We start from the raw sequence: 26,093 nt of genomic DNA on the forward strand, positions 1-26,093 counted from the left end.
GTGTTTCATTACAACTAATATACACAGCAGTAAATTGACTTGAAGCTTATTGTATTTAGCTTTTAATTTTCTTCATCATTTTCTATTTGAGTTTACAGTTTAGAAAATACTACATAATTTCATAGCATGGTATAACTTCCTGTACAGAATGCCTGGTAAACCTAGACAAATACTTGTATATGAACCTGACCAAGTTGTTCATTCTATGTTTGTTGAACATTGTTATTTTTGTCTTGTGTTAATTGGGAAGTGAGAACATTCATATACTGTCTATTTGTACACCTGGATAAAAGCTTCCAACTACAATATTTTCATCATATTGAGTTCAAATTTGATGTGGAAAGTCATCCCATAATTCCTCAAAACTGATTGGCATATGGACAGGGTGTGATGATTTTCTCTTTCCCATACTCCTGATTATGAAAAATGAGTTTAACCATTAATTTATGAACCACTTCCATTTTGTCTTCAAATTTGATATGGATACTTTTTAAGTGGTTTCTCATTATTGATCAACATGTGGAGGCTGTCTGAAGATGTTCCACCTCTTTCTTGTCATTGAAAGGTTGCAGTGGGGGACAAAGGGAAGGCTCTGACTGCATGCCTTCAAAAATGTGGACAGTTATTAAGAAATTTAGATGTTTATGAAGTTAAAAACCATTAGTGTTATGTACTTTGGAGATTATTTTTTCAAAGTACAGTACTGTACTGTAATTTTACAAATTTAAGTAAACTGTGTTAGAGTGAGTTCATTATTTGTTTGTTTTGATTTATGACTCACTTGTAAATACTGTACAGCACATGTACAGTATTTGTTAAGTGTCTTAAAGCAGTCGTGAATTATATACGTATAGTGTATACTTGTACACAGTAGCTTACTTCAGTTGCATACAACATTAAGTTTTATTACAACCCATTTATTCACTGTAGTTTCCTCCAGATGACTCAATTCTGTGTTGATAAGAAGCAGTGCAGAGGCTGAGGACTCACAACAGTGATGTTGAGAATATGAGGAAGTAAGTCTGGATATTTTCTTGTTATTCAGTCCTTTTTTTTATATTGTAAACTTGTGGTTCACCACTTTTCCTTATTTTTTTCTGCTTTTATGAAGTATCTTTACATTACACATTTGATCCATGTCACACAGAAGCAGAAAAGTGGTACAGTAAACTCAAAAATGTTTCATTCTAGTGTGTACTGTAGGTGTCTTGCTCATACCTGATTGGAATGGAGAAAATCCCTCCCCAAAACTCCAAATGATCAACTCAGTGTTATCAGATCACAGAAAAAGTAAGATTACAGAGGGAATTAAGTATATGAATGGTCCATAAAGTTATAAACAGCACCAGATATGTATTTTCAAATAATTTACAAAATGAGGTCACAATATGCAAGTCTGAAATTGACTACCAAATCCTGAACTTGTTGTAGAGATAAAGGAGCCATACACATTTCTAAATGAGGAAACCTGATTTTTCTCATACTTTTTGATACTGTGCTATGTTAATGTTAGTCATGCTGATTGTTGTCTTTGAAAAATGTGCTTCGTTTTTATTTTATTTTTAATTTTAACAGAAAACTGTCTTTTAATATCTGCAATGAGAGGAGAGGATTCCATTTCTGTTTACAGTATTATGATTTTAATGGGGAGGGGGGGGGAGGGGCGGGGCAGTTAAGAGTTTGTCCTTAACCCTTAAACTGTGGCCAGCCTCCATTGACATTGATGTAGGTGACTGGCCAACATTAATAGGCACACATTTCCTGTGAAGACATTTAAATATGTAGGGTGTTCCCATGTTTTGTTTTAGGTCTAAGTGAGTGGACATGTGAGCAGCATCCTCAGTAGATCTTTATCAGGCATGGAGAGTGGATGGAACCTCTATTTCTTACAGTTCAGGGGATGATAAGAGGGAGAGAAGTGGTTCCTTGACCATTATTGTATGTTATTAGAATGGAATTGGACGCCGAGAAAAACATCCACAAGACAATTATTATGGTAAGTACTGTAAAGATTATTCCATTATTCTGTTATTGTTCATGCTTGTTTGTGATTTCATGAGAAAATTTACCTATTATTTGTGCATACACAGATCACCCAAATTTTCCATGGTTACAGTTTATGAATTAATTCCTTAGAATCTGTTAGTCATTAGTTAGTTGCTTGGTTAAAATATACTGATAAGGATAAGGACTTTATAGCATGATGCATAATAGGTTAATGAAGACTTGTGCAATTGATGGTGCAGAAACAGACATGTGGTGATTCAAACACTTAAGAAAACCCCCTTCAATGTTAAGTAATAATTAGAGATTAAGCTCTAAACTTGGGGCTATTATCAGTTTACCAGTAGAGTGACTATACAGATTTACACAGTGGAGGCAGATTAAGTGATTGTTCCAACACATAACTAATTTTATAAAAGATTAGATAATTCAAGGCTTAACACTCCTGACCAGATCTATTTAGAGCTCAGCTGACTTCTAAGCACTGGATCAGGTAATTCTCTCATGCTTATAAAGTCCCTTTTTAACTTAACTAATAACTCTATAGCCAACTCTTCCCCTGATAAAGCCAATCTCTTTGGCACCTTATTCTCCTCTAACTCTACCTTAGACGATTTCAACTTTATCCAAACTACTACCGGTACTCCTACTGTACTTGTGCTATTCCCTGTCACAAAAAAGGCTCAGAGATTTAGCAACCAATCAGGTATTCTTAGTTGTCATGGTTGGTATGAATGTCAAAATGGATTGTTTTAAGCCAAGTAATTTATATCCAACAAGAGGGATTGGGTCTACAGCCATTACAGTATAGCTTTAAGGATGATGTGAATCATTTTTGGAAGGAATTTCAGAGTTAAGAAGGACAAATATGGAAATTTAAGTATTGTATATTAACAATGTCTGGCCTTACCACTACTGTCAGGATAAATTAAACCAATAATGAAAATTCAAAATGTGTTTTATAGGTTTATAAGCTGCCATTTATTGGATAGTATGGCTTAATACTGCAATTTATGCTTCTTAATGTAACAATATTTTATCAAAATTCTTAACCCTTGGCATACGATGACTAACAAGTAGTATTCCCTTCACTATGACGATAATGTACTTGGGGGGGTACATCACTGTATAAAAGGAGTTAATAGTACATTTTTTCTTATCTTTTTCTAACAAAAAAAGTTACTTCTATTAACATGGAATAGCAATTCAGTTTTTATCAAATCTGCAAAATTTAAATCAAATTATTAAATTTATTTCCAAGTCTTTCAAATTTTTATAAAGAGAATTATTTAGTTTCTAATTATACAATTATTTAATTTTCAAGTTACTCAAACCTGAAATGAAAGCAACTTGGGACACTTGATAATTATAATTAATACAACAAAATCATTTTAAAGTGACTCAATAAGTGTTTTGAGTGATGGTGTTCACTGTCCAGGTACAGAGTGAATAATTTGGTTGGAGATCAAATGAACATCAAGCCCTAATAATCCCTAACCTATCTTAACCTAACACCGTACTATATACTGTACTGTAACTATATGAGTATCAGGGCTCAAGAGGGCGAGGTTCCAGTTTTAAATTGTTGGGTGCAGTTACATTGGAACCTATTAGGACAGGCACCTATTTGACAAATCACTGAACATTCTAAGATGAGTCTTTGTAAACCGTTATTTTAGATATGGGTAATTCTTCAGTACAAACAGCAGGAGGGGTGTCACAGTATACCTAAGTATGTTTGAGCTCCGTACATTTGAAATGCCAAATTCATCCTAACAACCATGCAGAGTTGGAGGAGAAATGTCATTTATGCTTTATGCAGAACTGATCACAGTACAGTAATGCCAACAGTCCTTCACATGGTAATACGGTAGTTACATCAAGTCACAGTCACTTAAAAAAATTCCCTATACTAGTTACTCACATCTAGAGTCCTAAGGAAAATTATTCCCTCACCCCCAAAAAAGCTGTATGATGTAACATGATTATAGTTCCTTTATGTGATACAAAAAAGGGAATGTATGCTTTAGAAAATTTGAGTGTAGTGAATCACAGGAAATGACTCGTAAAAAAGGGAATAAACAATGCAAAACATTTACACCATTTCCTTCAGTCCTTTGGATGGCTACTTCATGTGAAAGAAATAGTTTATATATTTAACTCAAGGTATTAATGAGGCCGAGTGGCCTGATCAGCACACACGACACCATTAACCTTGCCTGGCCATGGAGTTAAACCTGTCTCATGGGTTGACAGTCCAAAATGCTACTAACTGAGCTATGGAGTCCTTATATATCAGTATCTATCCTTGAAGAGTAGATTCAATATCTGGGAGAACTAACATGATTAAAAGGAAGGATATTAAATCATTTCACTGGAGTAGAAAAGGCCTCTATGATCCATAAATAAAGAACTCCTTAAAAAGGCACCAAACTACTGCAACGTGTTTACTAAAAAAATATTAGATGTTGATATCAATGAAACATTTAATTTATGATGATGATGTCACTCTCAAATGATACTTCATGATAGAGTTTAACAGTGCTTGCCTCTCTGTTTCCTTGTGTACTAAAGGCTTGGAATTCAATGTGCTATAGTTCCCAGTACAGTATTTGCATTGCCAACAAGCCTATTGGACCCATTTTGTCAATATTATCAGGGCACTTTTCATAATTGGTTGGTGATAAACATAAATACCTGTACTATGATCAACATTACATTATAACAACTAATTAATTCTTAACAAAGATGAAATACTTGAGATCCATAAAAAAATTATGATGTAAATATGATCATTTATATAACCGATGCTGTCCTGTACTATTATTCACTAAACAAGTGTGTTTTTAACACAAAAGATGCAAAAAAATATCAATATTTTAATCAAGATATAGTACCCATGAAGTGATGTTCTTTTATTTTACCTGTAAATTTTTACAAATACTTGGGGTATCTATAATTAACTTCAGGAGCATAGAACTTTAGGGTAGAACAACTCTCGTATGAGTAGAGTTTCACGTTATTCGGTTTTCTAAGTGAGATAAAAAATGGTGAATACTCTCCAATCTGTCCAAGCCAGCTTGCTGGCTATACATGCCATATATACAGTACATTGAAATGAGTAAGATGTTACTGAAATATGAGTGATTAACAAAATGTAGACATAACACTAATGACTTTATGCAAGCAAGCTTAAACTAATACACCACATTGTTTGTGTTCAGAAAAATATTTTAATTCTTTACATAATCAATATTTACAAATTATATTGAACACTTTATGTAGCATTAGTTAATCAATGAGACACTTGAAGGAAACTGATGTGAAGTGAATCAGTTTCCAGTACAGTATATATATATACAGTATATGGGAAGTGAAGATACAGTACTGTACAGTGCAAGCATTCCTTACATGTTCTTATATTTTAAAGTTCAATATTCACTATGATGTAGAGTATGTGTGTATCACCATTAACTTTGTGACATAAAAAAGAGTTCTAGGTTTCATTCACCACTATGACTTCTGACCATTCAGATTCTGGCCACTCGCCATTTTCTCGTACGTTAGCTGGACTAGCCTTCCAGTCCCATTGTTTCACAGGAGTAAACCATGACAATCCATAATTTGCCTTGATATATTCTTCAGTCTGACATGGAATTCGAACTTTAATATCGAGGAAGTCTGTCCAGCACATGGTAAAAGCTGGAAAGACATACCTGGAAAAAATAAAAAATCTCATTAGTTTATAGGTCTGAAATCCTGTCTTAGATTATGGTACTTACCCCAAATTTCAAATCAGACCACTTAGGACTAGAAATGTTAGGTAACTCCAATAAGAAACTCATATTTAATGGTATACTTCACTGAAGACTATTACACTGCCAGTCAGTTTCTATATTCTAAAATACAGGTTCTTCATATGCAGTCCTACAGCAGTAATTCTCTATAATGTACTGTAGTTCTTAGCAAAAATCTTTGAATGCAACTTGAACACTACCTTGGTCTTTACACCCCATCTACAGTACATCCACCAACAAGGAATGGACCTAATGTCCGACATATACAAGTGACTCACTCATTCATTTACTAATTAGGTAGAATTTACTTTTCTTTTGAATACTGTACTCTCTCCCATCATGAAAAGTAAATAACACCTGAAATTCAGTAAAGGAATAAAATATTATTGCAAGGGGCCATAAATATACTGTACTTACTTGAACTTTTTTCCTGTTTTTGCCTGAGTTCCTCCATTCCACATGGTGGCACCTTCAGTGTAGAAGAAAAATATGTCTAATTTTATGTCCTCTTCCTTGAAAGAAAGTTCCAAACTATCATACACTTTTCCAAACTTATGTGTGAGTCTTAATCCTTTTTTTTCAAACTCCTTTATTAGATTTGGTCTGTAGTCTTCAATGGCAATACCAATGTCAACATCCATAGACCAAGGTATGATGTCACATTGACGGTAAAAACCTGAAAAATAAAAATAAATATTGTACTAGAGCACCAAGCAGTACAAAGTTTTTCCGGTTATCGTAATTTCCAGGATATGTTAAGTTTAAATTAAATAGCATACAGTATAGTCGAAATACTGTAGCCATGTTAAAATTGTTGGTCAATGATCATAAGTAATGTAATCGTAAGTCATTGTTACTGTAAGTGCTTCACCAACTGAAACATCATTACAACATAAATCTTCAGTTATACCAATCTTACCTAGAAGTGTTCCACTGCTGAGCCAAAAGGGAATTTTCAGTTTATCCAGAAGGGTTTTAACTTTAGCTAACAACTTCCAAGCCTTGTGCTTAAATCTGGAGGAAAAAAAAGTATATTCAGTGTGATTTTTATATACTGTATATTTTTTTTAAATACCAATTTGGACTAACAACCCTTAATCATCATTTAAAGTGCATGGTTGATAGTGTCCCTATCAATTGAGTACTGTACTGTACTGTATGGAAGAAAATCTTTTCAGAGAAAGGTTGTTCCATGGTCAGTTTCACTTCAATTGTATGTAAAAAAAATAGCCTCACCTTACTTCATTTGGTGTTTCATCCTTTAGATACTTTAGGTTGTAGTATGCTGCTCTGGACTCATTACAAGGAATGAAGTGGGAATTTTTGTGGTCAACAATGAAGATATCAATGTTACTGGGGATGGTCAGCTCCACATCATCTATTCTGGCTTCTACAGTGCTGAAACTGTTTATATTGAAAGAAAAGTATTAGGAACATAATGGTGCTACAGAGGAAATGTGTGTTTATTTTCAGACTAGTACTGTATAGGGAAAACCTATTGATTTGAATTAATTGATTTCTTAACTATACAGAAGTCAGAGTCATTTAGTAGCCATTGTGTTTAAGGTTCTTTTGTAATACCCGGTATGTTAGGTACATGTAGGGTGCACATACCGCTCATAAGCACGATCAAACTTCATCTGGTTCCAAGCATCTTTTGTTATGTACTGTTTAACTTGGGCCACATTATGGGGAGGCCCTTGCAAAGTATACTGTCTTAAGAAACCTGAAAAAAAAAACAATACACGTACATTTGTGTCATTGTAGTACAAATATAAAGGAAAAAATCTTTCTAGACAGTACAGTATATCTATATTCAATTAATGATAATACTGTATAGGGGTGGTCCTATATACTGTAGTTGCATCGAGAACTATATTTATATTGGCTGCCAGTCAAATAAACCCAAATTAAACCTAAATCTAACCTTTAGGACTTTGATCCATTCCTAATGGTAGTTAGGTTTATACCTATTTGGGCTGAGGCTCATTTAACAAGTTGCCTTCTTTTTGCACAAATTCCAGACACATCTGTCATTTACATTAACTAAGTAATGTACCATAAAATAATTAAATGTTTTTTTCAATATTTAAAACATAAGACAAAAAGTCTATGATTAACAATAACTTTGAAGTTAAGATACTCTTTGGCATAGTATACACTACCCTTATGAGGACTGTGATTACAACACTTCCACTAACCAATGAATTTACAGTACTGTACTCCCCAAACACTTGTTCAACAGAGATCATCAATAAGCAACCCTGTTTACTCCTTATCACCAATGACAAGGATTAGGAGCAATGTTGACAAAAATAAAATTTTAAAATACAGGGACAAGAAAATGATAACTCATCTCTACAAATCTCCTGTACATTCCCACTTAGACTATTCTACAGTACAGTACACAAGCATGGAGGCCCTATTTATATAAAGATATAACATCCATGAAAAAGTTCATTGAAGGGTTATTTAAATAATACTACAAATACACATTTCAGAGACATTCAAAATTCTGAACATAAATATGTAAAATGTTATACAAACAAGAAGCCATAGCTCTAAGCTCGCTAAGCAAACATACAGAATGGACATGAAAAAGTTATTTCATACAACTACTACAGGGCATTTTTTCTCAGCTGAGAAAAGATGCCCTGCCCCCTCCCCAAGAGTTACAGCTGATTGGCTGTTGCAAACCTGTCCGATTTTGTCCTGAAGTAATGATGTACACTATTTCTAAATGAGTTTATTCATAATCGTTGGGATGACCGTTTCTGACAAGAAAAATATTTAGAAATACATCATTACTTCAGGACAAAATCGGACAGGTTTGCAACAGCCAATCAGCTGTAAATTTTGAGGAGGGGGCGGGGCATCTTTTCTCAGCTGGGAAAAACGCACTTTAATGAGTGAACTCACCAGAAGAATGTGGATGAAGCACAACCAGATGTAACGGAGACCCCTGTCTCATTAAGAACACGTGTGAACGTAGTCCTTCGGGAGTCTCAAAGAGTGTGATGGTGAAGCCCAGTTGGGCAAGTCGTGAAAGGAATGCTGGCTGAAATGTTAAATGTTTTATTTTTCCATTCTTGAGACTGCATCTAAATGTAATCCATGCAGTAGTTAATCATTCATTCCCAAATTTAATGTAATCTTAAAAGGGCAATTATTCTAATACTGTATTTCTTTTGCTACCATATTTCTTCTGTCTCTCTTTTCTCATTTATCTTCTAAACTAATATTTATTCTCATATCATCCTTTACTGTACAGTACTTGTTTTCATTCACTGCAACTGTTTCATGATGAAATATCTAAACTAACATAAAAACATCCCTAGACAAATATTGTAATAACTGACACCAAAACTTTTATTAAATCGTTTACAGTGAAAACCATAAGGGGAATAGTGACACTTCTTAATTAAAAATATCTGTCAACCCACACTGACCTGGGTCTATGAGATGTACTGTACTCTACCCTGTATGAAAATTTCCCATGTGTTATAGCCAAACAGTTAAAGGTTTCAATTCATTTTGGTGTTTACTGATAAAGTATTCTATAATTTTCGCATAACATCCCATCTACAGTACATATTATAATAAGCTCAAGACAAATTTGCGCCAATTGAGAATTTTTTTTTACTCAAACTTCATTAACAGTGTGCAATAAATGATGCTTAGTATTCAAATGAGTGATGATTGATAGTTCACCTCTCATCTTACTTCAAATCAAAGAAACAGCTTATCATTTATAGAGTACAGTATAGTCTGCATTTACGCGGTTTTTGTTTACGCGTTTGGTCATTTATGCAGTGCCTTGCCAGAAAGAAAATGCTTTAATTACGCGGTAAATTTGGTCATTTATGCGGCGAGCGGCTGGAGAGGTCCAGACCGCCGCGCCATTTTTTACCCACGCGGTCCATTCTTGACCATACGCGGGAAGCGGCGCGGTGAGTGGTGCTCATTAGGCCGCTCTTACATTATCGCTGACGTCATATGACGTTTCGGACTGTGATTGGGCCACGCATCCTTACCACCCACGCATTCCCTCCGCCGCTAGCTGTGATTGGTCTAATGTAACATGACGTGCCCTGCCACCAGAGGGTAGAAATCGCTGTAGCAGGGCCTGTCTCATTGTTCTCAGTCCGCGTATACAGTTCTCTCTTGTGCCCGCTATTCCCCTCACAACTCACAATGGCTTCTGCGGGACCCCCACCACCAGAGAAAAACATTGAATTACCTGGACCAAGCCATGATAATGTGTAGGAAATCATCGAGTTGGGGGAGAAACTTGAGCTCATCCTTGACAACGACCCAGACAAGCATCGGTATGAAGCGTCTAATAACCATCTGACGAAAGTTATGGAGCCGTATATCCAGATCTATCTCGACAACATCAATGCTAGTCGTCAACGTAGTATTGAGGACTTCCTCGCCTGCAACCCACCTCAACCACAGCCAGCCCATGTCAGTGAGGATATGGATTTTGAGAGGTTCGTCTGGGAGGCCCTGCATACCTCTGTGAGTAGTGAAAGTGATTCACCGGAGGGCAACTAATCTGCCCTCTGCCTCGGAACCAGCCGCCATCCACGTGTGCCGACCCAGCTTTTCTACTAACGTAAGTGTTAAAAAACCTAACATTATTGATATTTCTCTTAATTATTAATTGTGTGTACATACCATCATAAAATTAATATGTTATTTTTACTACAACGTACGTATTGTGTCGGAAAAAGTGGAGTTTGGGGGTCGGCCCAGTCTCTATTTCAATTAATCCCATATGTTCTGTTATTTTATTTACGCGTTTCTCGTTTTACGCGGACCTCCATGGGTTCAATTGACCGCGTAAATGCAGACTATACTGTACAGTACAATAACTGACGGTTATATAAAAACACTTGTATAGTACATTCCGATGAATCTTGCAATTTGGCAAACCCAACTTTTGTGTGGGATAAACAATTGTGTTTCCCTTTCGTAAGATTTTTCAAGCATTCATACAAGATGACTAGTAACGTACACAATAAATGTTACACTGAATTCAAATAATACTTGTCAGCTCCTTTGCTAGATATGCAATATGGAGTAGTGATGGAGAATAAAAGATGATTTTCCAAGCAGATCATTTCTTGCAACATATATATACAGTATATATACAGCTCCTCCCCGACTTATGACCACCAGGACATACGACCGCCTCAGTTGTACCAAAATTTTGTCAAATTACGTATTTTCGAGTCTCAACGTCAGTGATTGTGCTGTGTACTAAAAAAAATTTCGTTTTTAATTCACTTTAAAATGGCTGGCAAGCTTAAATGTGAGAGTTTTGTGGTGCTGAGAAGAAAAAGAGACACCCATTTTAGATTTTCTATGTATTAATTAAGCATTTTCGACTTATGACTACTGTATTTCGACTTACGACCTGGATTTGGGTCCCTAACCCTGTCGTAAGTCGGGGAGGAGCTGTATGTATGTGTGTGTGTATATATATATATATATATATATATATATATATATATATATATATATATATATATATATATATATATATATATATATATATATATATATATATATATATATATATATATATATATATATATATATATATATATATAAAGTTTCTACCCTATACATAATATAGCTATAAGTACTAACAAATTTATGGCTACGCAAAAAAAATACCTTATCCCTCAGCTGAGCAGCAGTGATTGCAAAAGTGAGAGGGCCTATGACATGGCACAGAAAGATACATGCACCTGACACAGCCACATGAGAATTACTGCTCCAGGCATGAAGAATGACAGGATCAAAGAGAATTGTTGTGATAGCTGCATCCTCCCCAGCACGGAGCAATTGCCGCACATCATCTACATGCAGTGATCGTTGGAATGGGGTGTTTGGTGTAGACTGCCAGATGTGAAGATAGATCTGATCTAAGAGCATAATGCCCACCACGATGCCTATGACTAGAAATATCTTCTTTCTCAAATTTCTTATGCCCCACATCCTGTATACCTGGAATGTCAGAAACATAAGATACAATACTATACGATACATTATAAGCTGTATAGAGTTCAAAAGTTGATGAAATGTTTATTTATCCAGTCATGAACCTTTATATTCTTCTGTTATTTGTCTGGCATTCGTTCTGATTGGTCAAGGTTGATTTTTACCTTACCTTTATCTTATTTATTTAATGTCCACCCACTAAAGGTGGCCATGATGCCAATGGCTTGTGCTGGATCCTTCCATTTTTCTTGGTAATTTTGTCAAGGGTTATTTTGAAGCCCAGTACTGTTATTGATTCCACAGCTTGGGCTGATAGACCAATCCATAGGTCTACCCCTCTATATGAAAAAAATATTTTTCCTTATATTCGTTTGGTATGATAACTTGGCGTGTTTTTAGTTTAGTCCTCTCGAGTTGGTGGTATGTGACATGACAAAGAAATGGCCCAGGTTTATGTTTTCCATCCCTTTCAGGATTTCGAATGTTTCAATGAGATCTGCCCTATTGTGCCTTGTCTAAAGGGTTGTTAGTCCTAAGGCCCTCGGTCTGCTTGGACAATCGAGATGACATACAATCGTTCCAGAATCATCTCAGTTGCTCTGTGTTGCACCTTTCCGAGGGTTGTTAGATCTTTCAGGAAGAAGGGTTTCCATGCCTGTATACAGTAATCCAGACTAAGATATACTTGAGGTTTGTACAGTTGAAGGAGCATTTTCCTATCTTTGTATCCAAAAGTACGCTTTATAATTCCTAAATCTGGATATGCTTTTCTCGTTGCTGCCCCCACACTTGTTGCGTGCCTTCAGTGAATGAACTATCACAACCCCTAGATCTTTCTCCTTGTTAACAGTATCCAGGAAAGTGTTGTTAACAGAATACCGTAGTTGTGATTGCTGACATTGATGTCGTCATTATGCGTTCAAGATTATTGGTTTCTGTTACTTGCAAACATTGTGGATGCAGATGTTTTGCGCATACTGTAGGTGATACTGTTACATCCTTTGAGGAAGTTAAAAGTGCATTGTAAATATATGAATGATCTTAGTTTATGATTTTTTGTAAGAAAGATCCCAAAACAATGGTTGGGCTAAGTTAGGATAGAATAATTTAGGCTTGGTTACAAGTCATTTCGTAAAAGGTGCCAGACTAATAGCCAAACTCATTTGTGAACTGGTAAAATAGCCATCTGTCATCTGCTGGAAATACTGGAACGATGTCAGCAGCCTCGACCAATCAGAATGAATTCCAGACAAATAGCAGAAGCATACATGCCTATTATCTTAAATGTCTGGACTGTGGCTACTTTCCCTTGAACCAGCTATAAAATCTTATACAGTAATATACTATTTTGTCATGAAGTTCTTATAAAAGCAAACAAATCAGATACTGGATAAACATTTATTCAGGAAAGTCATAACAGTACACAGGCTCAGTGGTTAGGTTAGGGTAATTATTCGTTTTAGCACCGCCTCGTATTGTTTCACGAGGTGTTTGATGTGTTTTGTTTAGATCTGATCTTTGTTTCTATGGGAAATGCATCATTAAAAAATAATGCAAGTCATCCTTGATCAAAAATGGCTATTTTCCATCAAAAACGAAGGTGAGATCTAAACAAAATACATCAAAAACCAAACATCTAGACCCCTATCTTCTACTAAATTAACATACCTTAACCTAACCAAACCTAACCCCTGCAGAGAGAAGAGGCAGTCAGTGTGACACACCTCACGGCTACAGACAACTCTCGGTGGGACAAGAAATGGCTGGTGGAAATTTATTTATGTAATTCCTTAAGACGTTCCCATGCTATTGTTCTGAAAGAAACACGTTTCCAAGAGGCTCCAATGGTTGAGGAATGAATGTATGAGGTACAAATTGCCTAAAAGTAAATGCTTCTATGCGATTTGAAGATGTGCTAAACCGAATAATAACCTAGGTTAGGTTAGGTTACATTGGAGAAGCAGTGTTGTGATCGAATTTTACCCGTTAGGTTAGGTTCCAAATAGGTGGATGACCGAAACGATAATTTTACCAGACTGTCAAAGTGAATTTTTTTGGACTGCTGTTCTGTAAGAGTTCTAACCTTTTGGAACAATCTGCCAGAAAGTATTGTCACAGAGTCGAGTGTGAGCTCATATTAGACCAGATTTGACTTACACTGGTATAGGTTCAGGTACCGTACATTCTGGAGCCAGTGTATGCCCAGTATTTCCTAAAGTGTAACCGAAACAAAACCGACTACCAAGAATCAGTAAGATGACTCGAGTAAGAACAACCCAAGAAAGACGTCAAAAGCTTATTTCCACTGTGGCACTGAGCTTTGGTGGGTTGGTTTTATTTCTTAAACTTCACAGCTAAATAGTGTACTTGTACTAATATCAGAGTGTATCGTGTGTTACAAGAGTACTAGTACATGGTAAATTATCCCCCCAGGATATATTTTTAGCTGGAGTTTTAAGTAAACCACAACAGCATTAAAAGCCCATCTAACCCCTGTCATACCTCTGCCATGGAAGACAGACATATGAACATATATCCTTGAATTAACTGCATGCAATATCACACATAAATCATCTCATATCAGAGTTAAAAACATGAGGTATCTTATTACTACTTAAATTTACTGTACGTGTTGTGACAGCTAGCAGGCGACTCAGTGTCTATCACATAACAAATAACAAGTCTGGTAACAAGGTCAACAATACGAGGCAATATAACATAACAAACTGGCAACTTTTTTGTCCCTGGTGTTTGACGGATGAACTACTATTCCACTATTGTGATAAATAAAAATAATAAGTAGTTTGACGGAATAATAATATCTTTGTATAATTAACATATTACATCCTCAAAAAATTCAGAATTATTTAAACAAATCATGTTCACTTCTCAGGAAAGGAGTATTATCGTGGAGTCATGGGGTATTTGAGAAGATGAAGGTCGGGGTTTGGATGTAAGAGGAATATTTGTGGCAAGGAAAATATATGAACTGGAATGTAAAGGGAAGGTGTATTGGGGTGAAGAGAATGCTTGGGGATAAGGGGAGGGGGTACTGTAGTAGAGGTGAAAGTGACCGAGCACTAAAGGGTGAAAAGGTGGTTTATAACTCACTACAGCTTCAATATTCATCGCCCATTTATCACTGTTTTCACTTAATTTACCCTTTAAAGGCAAAGTAATGGCGTATAAGTAAAGTGCAATTGGATTCCCATGAGTCAATTGAATGATTTTTTTTGCAGATGTTTGGATTTGTATTGACTATTGTGTTTTATTAATTTACCTGAATGTAGCTGATACTAAGTAGTGTAAGAAATAAGTTGAATTTAATTGTATTTGACAAAATTGAACACACTGCTAAAGGTGAGTGAAGGAATTGAGACAAGTGAATAATTCCCAAAACAAACTAGCTTGTATGATTTATATTACGTAGAAAGTATTCAATTTATAAAAGTAATAATACTATATTTTAGATACATGTTAATAATGAAATAATATTTAATTTGGAAGTTAAAATTGAAAAAATAAATTGCAATGTTTACTTTAATTTATTAGTTGTGGATAAGTTTGCTCGCAGACGCTTAAAATGGCTGACAGCTCGGAAGCCGCTCATTGGCTGGATTTTCCTCGCAATGGACTAGCGGAAGGTGGATTGTGGCGACACCCAACGGAATGATTGTGCCAGACAAGCTGCTACCCCGAAAACGTGATCTCTGCGTGGATTAAGTGATATTACCCCCGGGGCTGTATGGTGTAAGTACTGTAACATCTGAAGAATAGTCTGAAATGAAAGCAATGTTGCCACATGTGTGTAAATCAAGGTTCTTTGGAAGTTTTCACCTAAATTTTCCCTTTCTGGGTGCCAGGATCAAACGAGGAAGATAAGGAGGTAATTGCTTGCTTCTGGCGAGAGAAAATGGGTATTTAGAGGGTGAAAGGTGTTGTTATGATGTATGGTGTTAACATTGACCGAGTATGTGACAGAAAACTTGATTGTGAGGGAGAAAACTTGACCGTGAGGGTAACTGTCTTATACCAAGTCTAGAGTGTCACCCTTAATGTTACATAAATTCCACGAATGGGACAAAAAAATGTAAATTTAATGACTTGAACTAACCTAAATACCTCGACTGGGTTGGGAAGACCATACACTTTTAATAAAGCTGGTGACCTGATCTAATAATCCTTGGCAACTTTCGGCTGGGTTGATGAATAAATTTGTACTCCAACTTCACATTGGTTCATCCTGTACATAAATAGTGTAGGTATATAGAAGCTGTAATAACAATCAATAAATTAACTTATCAAGGATGACCTAAGTAAGGGCTAGTCTACTTTCCACTAGGGGTGAAAATATACAGTACTTTGTTGAGGAAAATCCCTAGGGCGACACTGGACTTAATGTATATAAATATTTTATGGGATTTTCCTATAAACAGGTTTTAATGCATACAGAACAAATCTAGAGAGGAGGTAGGAAAAAGTAACATTGCATAAATTTGCTTTTAGGTGTAGACTGCTGCCTCAGCCTTTGGTGAATTGACAGACAAACAATTGGTGAATCATTACAGAAGACTTTGGTGCCTAAAGTATACTGTAGTGATATTTTCTCACTTTAGGTCTGTGTATTTCCATGTGGAGATGACATATTTTATTGGAGTGAAACTAAAAACAAAAAATAGTCCACTGCCCTTTGAAAAATTTATTTGAACATACCTTTACTTTGATTACATCCCACTTGAATAATCATCTGTGTTATGCTATTTAATTTAACCTAACTTAACCTGATCTTGTAAGCAAAAAGTGTATAAAACAGATGATTGTCCAAGTGGGATGTTACCCTTTGCTTTATCACTTGTCAACTTGGTAGCCTGAGGCAAGTAAGCCATGACTCTTGTATCTTTTGACAAATAAAAAAACAATTACTAAACTAAATCTGATCTTATGATTTTGTGGGATAGAAGAAAATGGGCAGTTCTTGGTGTTTAGACTTAGTTCAGCAACCATTATTGATCTGTACAGGTATCTGGTTTCCTTTGGAATGAACCACTGAGTGTTGCCAAGCATGATCATATGCAGTATTGCTGTAGTTCATTACTGTTAATATCATAATTAGGTAGATGATGTACAGTCAGCCAAAGATGCACCGACCCCACCCTGTCCTCCGCCCTCATCATGGCTAGTGGTGTTATTTATGTCTTTTTAAATATTTGGTAATACTGGAGCAGATGGCTAGCACCGGAAGGAATTGTTTGATTTCATTATTTCTACAGATGTTATTTGGATGGTAATAAGTATTGAAAATTATACGACAAATTTTTCTTTTAATTATAAGTATTTATTTTAAATTTTAGTCCTTCCGTATCTACCTATGATCATAAATCACCTCCAGTGGGCAAGGTATAAAGGATGGGGGATATTGTGGGGTAAAACACAGTGAAAACTGATCATACGACACTAAAATTGTGCTTTGTACACGGAGAAATAAATTACGTATTTACCATAAATATTCAGCTGAAAAATCTGCCGTGTTGGCACGTGTTGTCTGTTCACATCCACAAAAAACGTAACATTGCACCACGTCACTTAAAGAAAGTTGCTTTGATTGGTACCAGTTATCAAAGATTTATGCTGTATTCAGTTGCCATTTTGTATTTTTTGGAGTGCTTAGTATGGATATCTTAGTACAACAAGTGACAATCATAACAATAACATCTGAGAGAGTAGAGGTACTAACACTTAAAATTTACCCTCATTTTAAGAAAACTATGGTTACATGAGAAAATTTAACGTTTTCCTAAATTATCTGTATTTAAAAATGAGTGCCTTACTTATATGGCCTTGCATCTTATAAGCTGTAAAATACTGTACTGAAGATACTTAAAGTATTGGGTTATATTGGGGTACTAGTACAGTAGTATACAATATATAAATACTGTTTCTTCAGGATATACTGAAATTAAATATTCTTTATATCTACAGATTTGGGCAGCCATGGAGACGATAGTATATTCTGGGGTGACTTTAGAAATTCCATCTGAAATCTGCCAGGACATATCATTGCTGTTTGAAATTATATCCCCTGACACTTGGAACAACCATCTTACTGATGAACATCGAGAAATGTTAATGGTTTGTATATATATTTTCTCACACAGTACATAATAATGGTGTGGCTTTGACCATTCATGTGTACATTTTAAGCTTAAAGGGTGAAGCATATGATGTACTGTATTCCACTTTCTGTTCCAGTATTCAGTACATTTGTGTGTGTTAGTGTTTTCATTTCAGTTTTTGCAAATATTTCGAGAAGATAATCAAGTCTTTGTGTACAGTTCAACAAGGGGAATAATTAAAAGGCAGTTTTAGAAGAGGTTGTGATGTACAATAATTTGGGGGAAAAGTTTTAGAAGGGCTTGTATTATTAGGAGTATTATGTAAATGATGGAAAGACTTAGTAATTTTATGAGCTACAACAAAGGATTTCTATTTGATAGTTGTGGTGTTACTGTGGTAAGCAAAGACTAATTTATTGACCAGTCCTACGCTGTAGTTACGTAATGTATGTTTGTATTACTGTCTTGTGTAGAGTAATTAAGTTTTCAGGAAGTACTTTTTTGTTACTCACAAGGTTTAAAGCTTTCATATATACTGTACAGGTCTAGGTAAAGTAGACCATTCATTACATTTATCTATTCCCAACCTACTGTGTGAAAACTAACAGAAGTGTATATATATATATTTTTATTTTATTAATGTACGGTATTTCCTCTGTTTCAGGGATTTTTGCCCGAGTTTCCCCATAATGACTTGGAGGAGAAGACACGTACTTTAGAAATGTTTTTCATGGACGAGAACTTCAGGTATGGAACACCGCTCAGAATATTCCACGAGCAACTCTGCAAGGGTTTCTTCAATCCTGAAATATCCAAGATGAGAGCCATTCATAAAAAAATAATGTACAGAGAATACAGGTAATATTTCTTCACATTCAAGCAGTGTTTTTAAGTAGAGAGTCATTATCATTTTGTGCTTAATGCTGTATCATGCTCTTGGAAATATGAAGTCGTAGTCATAAGTTCAAATTTGTGAACTGTATAACCAAAAGTATTTAATAAAGATCATGTTTTATGGTTTACTGTACATAAATAACACTTGTGTACCTCTTCCACAATCATAGTAATGGATGTGCTGTAGTATTTAGTATATTCTTGTTAAGGAATAACTCGGTGATTGAGTACTTTTTTCACAGATATCGACAGAAGCAATATTTTCACCATACCTTGGAAGAGGTTCTTGTAAGAAGAAAAAGGGTGTTGGATATTGTGAGCAACATGCCACCTGATGACATTCCCAAGATCCCTCGGCTCCCTCCTCTGGTAAATATAATCTTGAGTTGTTACTTCATAATATATACAGTATCTTGCATTCCCTGTTTCATTCCAAAGGATTTGTTCGAGACATCTCAAGTTCTCCACAACCAGTTTTCTAGGAAGTAGAAATTAAAGTTGTAACTCCATAACTTCCATGTTTTATTCCTTATGTAAATCCAGTTCTTCTCGATGATGAGGACATTATACAGGGTTGAACTTGAAACATAATAAGGCATCATTGTGAGGTAAGTTAGTGAGAGTATTGGTGATGTGTATGGGCTTTATCCTGACTGTGACAATAATGAGTTGGAAATAGCAATAAAACATTTAATAAGTTGATAGTATAATTGCAAGAGATGTGGAAGATTTACTTGATATGGTCTTCCAGTTACGAGTTCTGATTTGGATTTATTAACTTTTTTAATACAGTATTTATCAAATTTGCATTTTATAACAGACAGGAAAACATCTTGAAGTAGGTATGGTTGTTTAGGAATACTACTTAATATATTTCACTGTTATAACTAAAGAAAGGGTTTTACATTCATTTATTATGAAGAATAGTATCTTTTTGCTTTAAATATTATTCTGGTTCATATAGATGAGATGTTGAATAAATTTTATGTATTTGCAGCATAATAAAAAGAAGAGTTCTCGTACATCGATTGAATATTGCACAAAAAAACGCTACTTTCGCGAGTTGGCCGCTATCCGCGCAGAAGTGGGTGACACCAGTGACATGTCAGAAGATGAAATATATCCAGGTATGGGATATGATATGATACAGGTAAACCCAGAGTTACTCAAGGGGAAATATGAGTGTTTTATGGCATTCATATCTTTGTAAATTTTCACCCAACATTTGAATGTGTGCTGTGATTATTGTGACACCATTTCTAGCTGGAAATTGTGATCGGGTACATGTGGTTATTCTTTGTTGGTATAGTAGTACAATACAGTACAGTAAAAAAAAAAAATTTTTGACTGGCATATAATATTAAAGTTTTGCAGTTAAGAAGCAGTTCCTCCCCCTCTACACAATCTAGCTGTGCTCTTTTGTTATTAGATTTTGCACTCTTATTTTGGTTTACAATGCAATATGTTTGATATGAATCTGGGCATTTTTTTTTATTGTTTGTTATTTGAAGAAATGTGTGTAGAAGGAAAAGTTACAAAAATTACCATAGTTCAAATTGTTAAAAATTATGATCTGACTTTTGCAGAAGGGCCTGGGGCATCACTCAATAAAAAGCAGCGTCGGCAATTAGGTGGGCTAGAAGGGTCACTTCCCCCAGATCTATTACCAGTGAGAGCAACACACAGTAGTGGTTCTCTTGCGCTAGACCTGGAACTAAAAATAACACCCACTAGTAACCCATTAGATCTTACCGATGATCACTTCAGAGCTATGCTGGCAGCACACAGACTCCGAAGAAATAAAAGAGAGGTACAGTGTATAATTTATTTCTATTTATTTGCCAATACCCAAAAATAGGGTGATACATGAAAAATTTTGTGGGGAAATGCATTTAGGCAAAAAGGCCCTTAGAAACACCCATATACAATATTAAAATTTATTGAAATGGTATAGGCATGTAAAATGTATGTGGTGTGATTAATTGTTGAAGAAGGTACAAGATAGTGGGTCGCAGGACAGTCAGTCGAGTGTAAGATTATACCAGTAGAGTTCGTCATAGGTGTGACAAGGAACAGTATGCAGATGAACTGAAGTATCTGTGAAAATGAAAGAGTGAATATCAAGGGAACTCTTGGAAATATTGACTGAGTGAGCTAAATGAATATCTGTGAATTTGTAAAGTATTTGTTGAAGTCATTACATTTCTGAACTTGCCAGATGTGCCCAAAAACTTAGGTTTTCATTTCTGTGTTTGTACTTCTCTCTTTTTTAATTACTTCATACAAATTTTATCTCAATATCCTTTTATTATTTTTTATTTCAGACATCTGTTGACCTTGACACTCGAGGCATAACGCTACCAGACGTTGTATCTCGAGCTCAGTTACAGATGAAGCGGCCTCCGCAAAGAGCCATTATGTCGCCCTTAACACTTGACAAACCAAAGAAAAAAATTAAAGTAAAGAAAGAACCTTCGTCCATGCTAGTCTCTCCAAATCACTTAGATCTTCCAGTGACCATAAAAACCGAAATCATCAGTGACTCAGAATCGTCTTCTTCTTCCTCGTCATCATCGTCAGTCAGTGATTCAGAGGAGATTGATATCAAGAAAGAAGTGCCAGTTACCCCTCACTCTGTTAAGAAGAGGTAATGTAAATACTCATATGTTGCTGTTACTATTACAACCATAGTCATAATGTACTGCATATCACTCCCTAGTGTGTTTTTTCGCTATGGTAAGTCCAGGTCTAAATACTGTATTATCTTATGAATACCAGTAGGTACTCTATGCCTATTCAGAAATATTTCAAGTGATTGTGATAGGGGAATTTTCACAGAATTTTGACTCCTAGATATCTCATTACCCAGAAAGTTATTTTTCACGGGGTGCATATCTTACTATTTCCTCCTGTACAGAATTCTTGATTTATTATCCATGTATACAGTCTCTCCTCGACTTATGACGGGGTTCCGTCCCGACGACCAGATCGTAAGTTGAAAAGGCGAAAATAATACATAGAAATTCTAAAGTGGGTGTCTCTTTTTCTTCTCAGCACCATGAGAACTCTCACTTTTACGTAATGTGAAAAATATTTCATACGACCATGGCCATCGTATGTCCGGGTTGTCGTAAGTCGAATATGTCTAAGTCGAGGAGAGACTGTATTTCCTTTATAGAAAAAGATTGTTACTTTTTCCATTAGTGATATGTGACTTGGTTTGTACAGGGTGGGTGCTAAAGGCATCAAAATCAAATTAGAACCAGTTGACTCCTCAACACCCAGTGAAGATATAGATATAGGCACCCTTGGAGTGGAACCTTTCATGAAGGAGGAGCAACTGAAACTAGAGGTCAAGGAGGAACCTTTAGAAGACCAAGTAACAGCTGCAATTGAAACGTCATCAGAGTTGACAGCAGCGCTTGAAAGTATTGGGTAGGTTACCTTTCTTGTACTTGTTTTTATATTCTGAACTACTATGTGATGAACTGTTGGTGTTTTTATTGGCTAATAGATATATAGACTATGTCACAATGATAAGACATCAATCTGTTAAATCAAACTCAGTAATGAGTTACTAGTCCAAATGTATGGTCATGATTCATGTATAGAACTTAATCCTGAAAAATGTTAAGCACATTTATTTGAGCGGTGGGAGAAATAGGCAGTAAGGCAAGAAGGGGAACACTGAAAAGGTATTTTGGTAAGAAAATTATAGTTTTATGTTAGTATGTATCGAGTTCTCAATATTTTTTTGTACATTGTTGTTAAAAGATCTCTCAGGACAAGGCTTTACATTAACTCTTTCATTTACTCAGCCAGCTTGGTTAGTGAATTTAAAGCGTACTTATCCAAAACCTTTCATATACTGTAAATCTATGAAGTATTTTCATTGATGTTGTAAAAGATACAATCACATTTTGAGGACTCCCTCCAGCTCCATAGATGGGGGATGAAAACCAAGTGTGCAGCAGGCATTCCCCTTCAGAACCACTGTGCTGAGATACTGGACAAGTAACTGGATACTCTGGAGTCTCTTGTTATTTTTATATGTCTGGAGCCCAACTCATTCAGGATCTCAAAGCATTGGTGCCCCAGGCTCCCAGGGTCTGACCCTATTAGGACAAAGCAATGTTTGTGGCTCAGGGTCCTGTTCTTTGCTTCCTCCTGGTTTTCCCTTAAGCTTGCTACCCTCTCTGCTTCAGCCACACTCAGAGATTGTGTAAGTAGGTACCAGTATCAATGTATGAAGTAGAAAAACAGCAAAGAAAGGCAGTTTTAGGTTTTAAAGTCTTATGTTAACTTTTAAGAATAACTTGCTGGATTAGAGCAAAGTAAAGAAATATATAATTTTTGTTTAGAAGACAACATTATCATAAAGGTTATTCTTGTTATAAGCACCACATACAGCAACATAGTAGCATTTTCTATATACATGTACAGTATCAGATTAGATTATCTTTCAAAGTATATAGTACAGTACTGTAATAATGTGCTGTGCAATTAATTTTCACACAGCTATGAAATTCTATAGTGTCAGCTATGATAAAGCAATCATTCAGAGCAAGAACTGCGTATGAATTTATTATACCTGTATACTGAATAAACTTTGTGTTTTTCTAAGAACATATAATGTGTATTTAAATTATAGTATACCTCAAAGTATTGGAGGTGACTGTGACTGAGTTTTACCTTCCAGATTGCCTCTCTATATCTAGAATATTCTGATTCACCTTTGTATAATATTTTTTTAGTTCTTTTGGACCCATGCAAGTGTGGGAAATAGCCTTAAAACAATGATGATGACATAATTTAATTCTGCTATCCTGATTTATATTTTTTCATCACCAGTTGTGTACAGTAGTGTTTAAAAGGAAAGTAGATTGATTTTGTTGCCTCTGTCTAATTGTCCGTCATACCAGGGTCTTCTCGTCACCATGTATATAAAACAGTCATCAAGCGAACCAGTGATTTCGTTCATAGCCTTGATTCTTTTGGATGAGTACAAGACAGTACAGTACTTGTACTGGAAATCTTACTGTTTGCTAATTATTTCCATTTATGATAGTACGTATTTAAAAAAAAATATATATATATATTTTAGGGTACTAATAGATATTGAAACTAATTCGCTTCCATTCATGCAAGTACAGTAGTGTAAATTTTTATTTGTTTGAACTAAGGTCTATAGTCATCTCGGATAGGTTGGCTGAGCTTTGTGTAAAGTCCAGTTATATCATTTATTTATATGTACCATATTGCATGTATCATAAAAATTTTCTTGTTATTCCCCAGTGCATGTATTGCTCCAGAGCTGACTCAGGAGACACACATCTGCTTTTTTAGCCTTATCCGGGACATAATATGTTCTACCGGGGAGCAGAGGATGACCAGAGCCCAATTAGAATCAAGTATCAGAGTATGGCAGGAGTCTGCTATCTCTCCGCTCAATGAATGGTATTCTCTTGTCCCCTCCTGGGTCAATATTCTCGCCTCTGCAATAAATTTTCTTTGTGGACATTTTGCAGGTATGAAATAATTGAAATTTATATTTGTGTGTGTTTTTGGTAACTTTATGAGGACTGAGATAGTTTGAATGGAAAGTTGAAAATTAAGTGTATACAATATTAAATACAGTAATAGAAATAGTCCAGGGTAATGAAATATTGATCCAAACACTGTACAGTACTAATTATAAGGTGATATTCAAAGTTGGAGTTCTCATGAAATGTTAATTGAAATTTTTTGGAACAGAGAAAGGGCAGGTTGAAAATATGATGGTTAGAGCTGTGAAATGGTTATGATACAAAGAGAGGCTAGGATAGAAAATGTTGATGAAGTTTATGCAAAGAAAGTATTTGAGGAAGGAAAATTGTTAACTGTGCTGGGTGGAATGGTTGAATGAAGGAATGTATGAATGAGAGTTAAAGAATTCTTGAATGAGTTAAATAATGTATGAATTGGAGAGATGTATGTATTAGGTTTGAAAGCAGAAGAGACAGCACACTTCATCAAGGTGGATATTAATGGTTAAAAAAAAAAAAACATTGTTGACCTTGACATTGGCAGCTGTAGCAGTGGCTTGTCTGTCAGTAGGGAATATGTAGGTGGAGTAGATTTCATGCTCCATATACTGTACTAACCTATTTCATATTTAAGGTTGTCTAAAGAAATTATATCACATTCAAATGGGTATATGTGAGAAGAATAGGTGTAAGGTAGGAGTATAACCAGATCACGTCAGAAAGAAAGCAGCCTCCTTCAGTCTAATTTTATTGATTTTTTTTTTATCTCCCACCCCAGATGTTCAGCCTGCAGACTTCGTACCTTATATAGAATACAAAAGTATGTTGAGAGTGTATCAGTGGATCGGTGCTGGCCGGGACAGTGATGGTCATTTAGAACCTCTTGCTCAATTTTGGCTTGCTAATAAGTGAGTACAATACTGTAAATAACAAGTAGTTTTGTGGAATGGATGTGTAGGTATTTTGAAGCAATTTTGTCAGCTGTTTACAGATATTACCCCATGTAGAAGCATTAATTTTGGGATAATTGAATTTAAAGCATGTCAGCACTAATATCTTCAGGTACAGTACTAGTTAATTTGCTTCATAAGCAGCAGACTTAGAATCCCATCCAGAATCATTGAGAATATTTTCAGAGTATATTAGTATTTTAAAAGGACAGATTACAGTGGAGGAATAATCTGTTTATGAGCACCTCCCTGGTAATAGATATTTGCTGTTATGAATCATTGTTTGCTGATGCTACTCTGACTAAGATAATTGTTTGATTATTTTACTTTTCTTGCAAGAATTCTCATCCAGACAAGATTACAACATTGTTAATGGTGCTTTATTTACTTTCAGATCATCTATGAGTAGTGAATGGATAGAAGACGATATTTTAGGATCTAGGCTAGAAACTGAGGAAAGTGACATCATTCCCCCACCTCGGTGCTATACCACGTGGACAGTCCAACCCGCCACTGATCCTGAGAAGGACATGTATCGTGCACAGGAGAAGCTCAGATATGAGAAGCCACATAAAGCATACACATTCAGGTGAGTATAGTGCAGCTATGAACCAACATTTAATACAGGGTAATTTTTTAGTTTTTATTTGAGAACCCCAAATGAATACTATATTTTAGTAAGTGTAATAAACAGGAACCTAAAAATCATTAGGAAAAAAGTCTGATTATAACAAAGATTTTTAAGTTCCAGTTTATTGTACATCCTAAAATATAGTACAGTACAGTAATAACTTAGGG

General features: G+C 35.4%; 2 protein-coding genes across 9 annotated transcripts in view; one reads left to right on the plus strand and one right to left on the minus strand.

The window, feature by feature from the left end:
• Positions 1-2,944: 2,944 nt before the first annotated feature.
• LOC121861048 (fukutin-like) lies at positions 2,945-14,957 on the minus strand. Of its 6 annotated transcripts, none has more exons than XM_042358545.1 (8): positions 14,925-14,957; positions 11,487-11,819; positions 8,721-8,859; positions 7,416-7,527; positions 7,038-7,205; positions 6,721-6,815; positions 6,219-6,477; positions 2,945-5,720 (listed from the first exon to the last, which is right to left on the minus strand). In XM_042358545.1, the coding sequence occupies exons 1-8, from the start codon at positions 14,940-14,942 to the stop codon at positions 5,501-5,503; spliced, it is 1,344 nt and encodes a 447-aa protein (XP_042214479.1). In that variant the 5' UTR covers positions 14,943-14,957; the 3' UTR covers positions 2,945-5,500. The 6 variants fall into 6 exon arrangements, with proteins under 6 accessions (XP_042214479.1, XP_042214481.1, XP_042214484.1 ...); XM_042358547.1 differs by lacking the exon at positions 14,925-14,957 and adding an exon at positions 14,432-14,543; XM_042358550.1 differs by lacking the exon at positions 14,925-14,957 and adding an exon at positions 14,443-14,542.
• A 419-nt stretch (positions 14,958-15,376) lies between these two features.
• LOC121861047 (nuclear factor related to kappa-B-binding protein-like) overlaps positions 15,377-26,093 on the plus strand; it is a 29,517-nt gene continuing 18,800 nt past the window's right edge. For 2 of the 3 annotated variants that reach the window (XM_042358544.1, XM_042358542.1), the window contains exons 1-11: positions 15,378-15,563; positions 17,793-17,942; positions 18,591-18,784; positions 19,063-19,189; positions 19,818-19,947; positions 20,407-20,630; positions 21,145-21,467; positions 22,049-22,255; positions 24,116-24,348; positions 25,124-25,253; positions 25,690-25,884. In XM_042358544.1, the coding sequence (XP_042214478.1) occupies positions 17,805-17,942; positions 18,591-18,784; positions 19,063-19,189; positions 19,818-19,947; positions 20,407-20,630; positions 21,145-21,467; positions 22,049-22,255; positions 24,116-24,348; positions 25,124-25,253; positions 25,690-25,884 (1,901 nt within the window). In that variant the 5' untranslated portion in view covers positions 15,378-15,563; positions 17,793-17,804. Of the gene's footprint in view, positions 15,564-17,792; positions 17,943-18,590; positions 18,785-19,062; positions 19,190-19,817; positions 19,948-20,406; positions 20,631-21,144; positions 21,468-22,048; positions 22,256-24,115; positions 24,349-25,123; positions 25,254-25,689; positions 25,885-26,093 lie in introns of all 3 variants that reach the window. The other variant, XM_042358543.1, reaches the window with a different exon arrangement.

The sequence above is a fragment of the Homarus americanus genome, unplaced genomic scaffold, assembly GCF_018991925.1.
Source record: "Homarus americanus isolate GMGI-L3 unplaced genomic scaffold, GMGI_Hamer_2.0 scaffold52806, whole genome shotgun sequence".
In the NCBI taxonomy this organism is placed as follows: domain Eukaryota; kingdom Metazoa; phylum Arthropoda; class Malacostraca; order Decapoda; family Nephropidae; genus Homarus; species Homarus americanus.

Bases quoted from the DNA above. Each gene is read 5' to 3' on its own strand.
- LOC121861048 (XM_042358545.1), bottom strand. The intron at 7,528-8,720 runs GTGAGTTCACTC...TTTTTTTTTCAG, and splicing joins GCTTCATCCACATTCTTCTG to GTTTCTTAAGACAGTATACT. The intron at 5,721-6,218 runs GTAAGTACAGTA...TATTTTTTCCAG, and splicing joins AAAACAGGAAAAAAGTTCAA to GTATGTCTTTCCAGCTTTTA.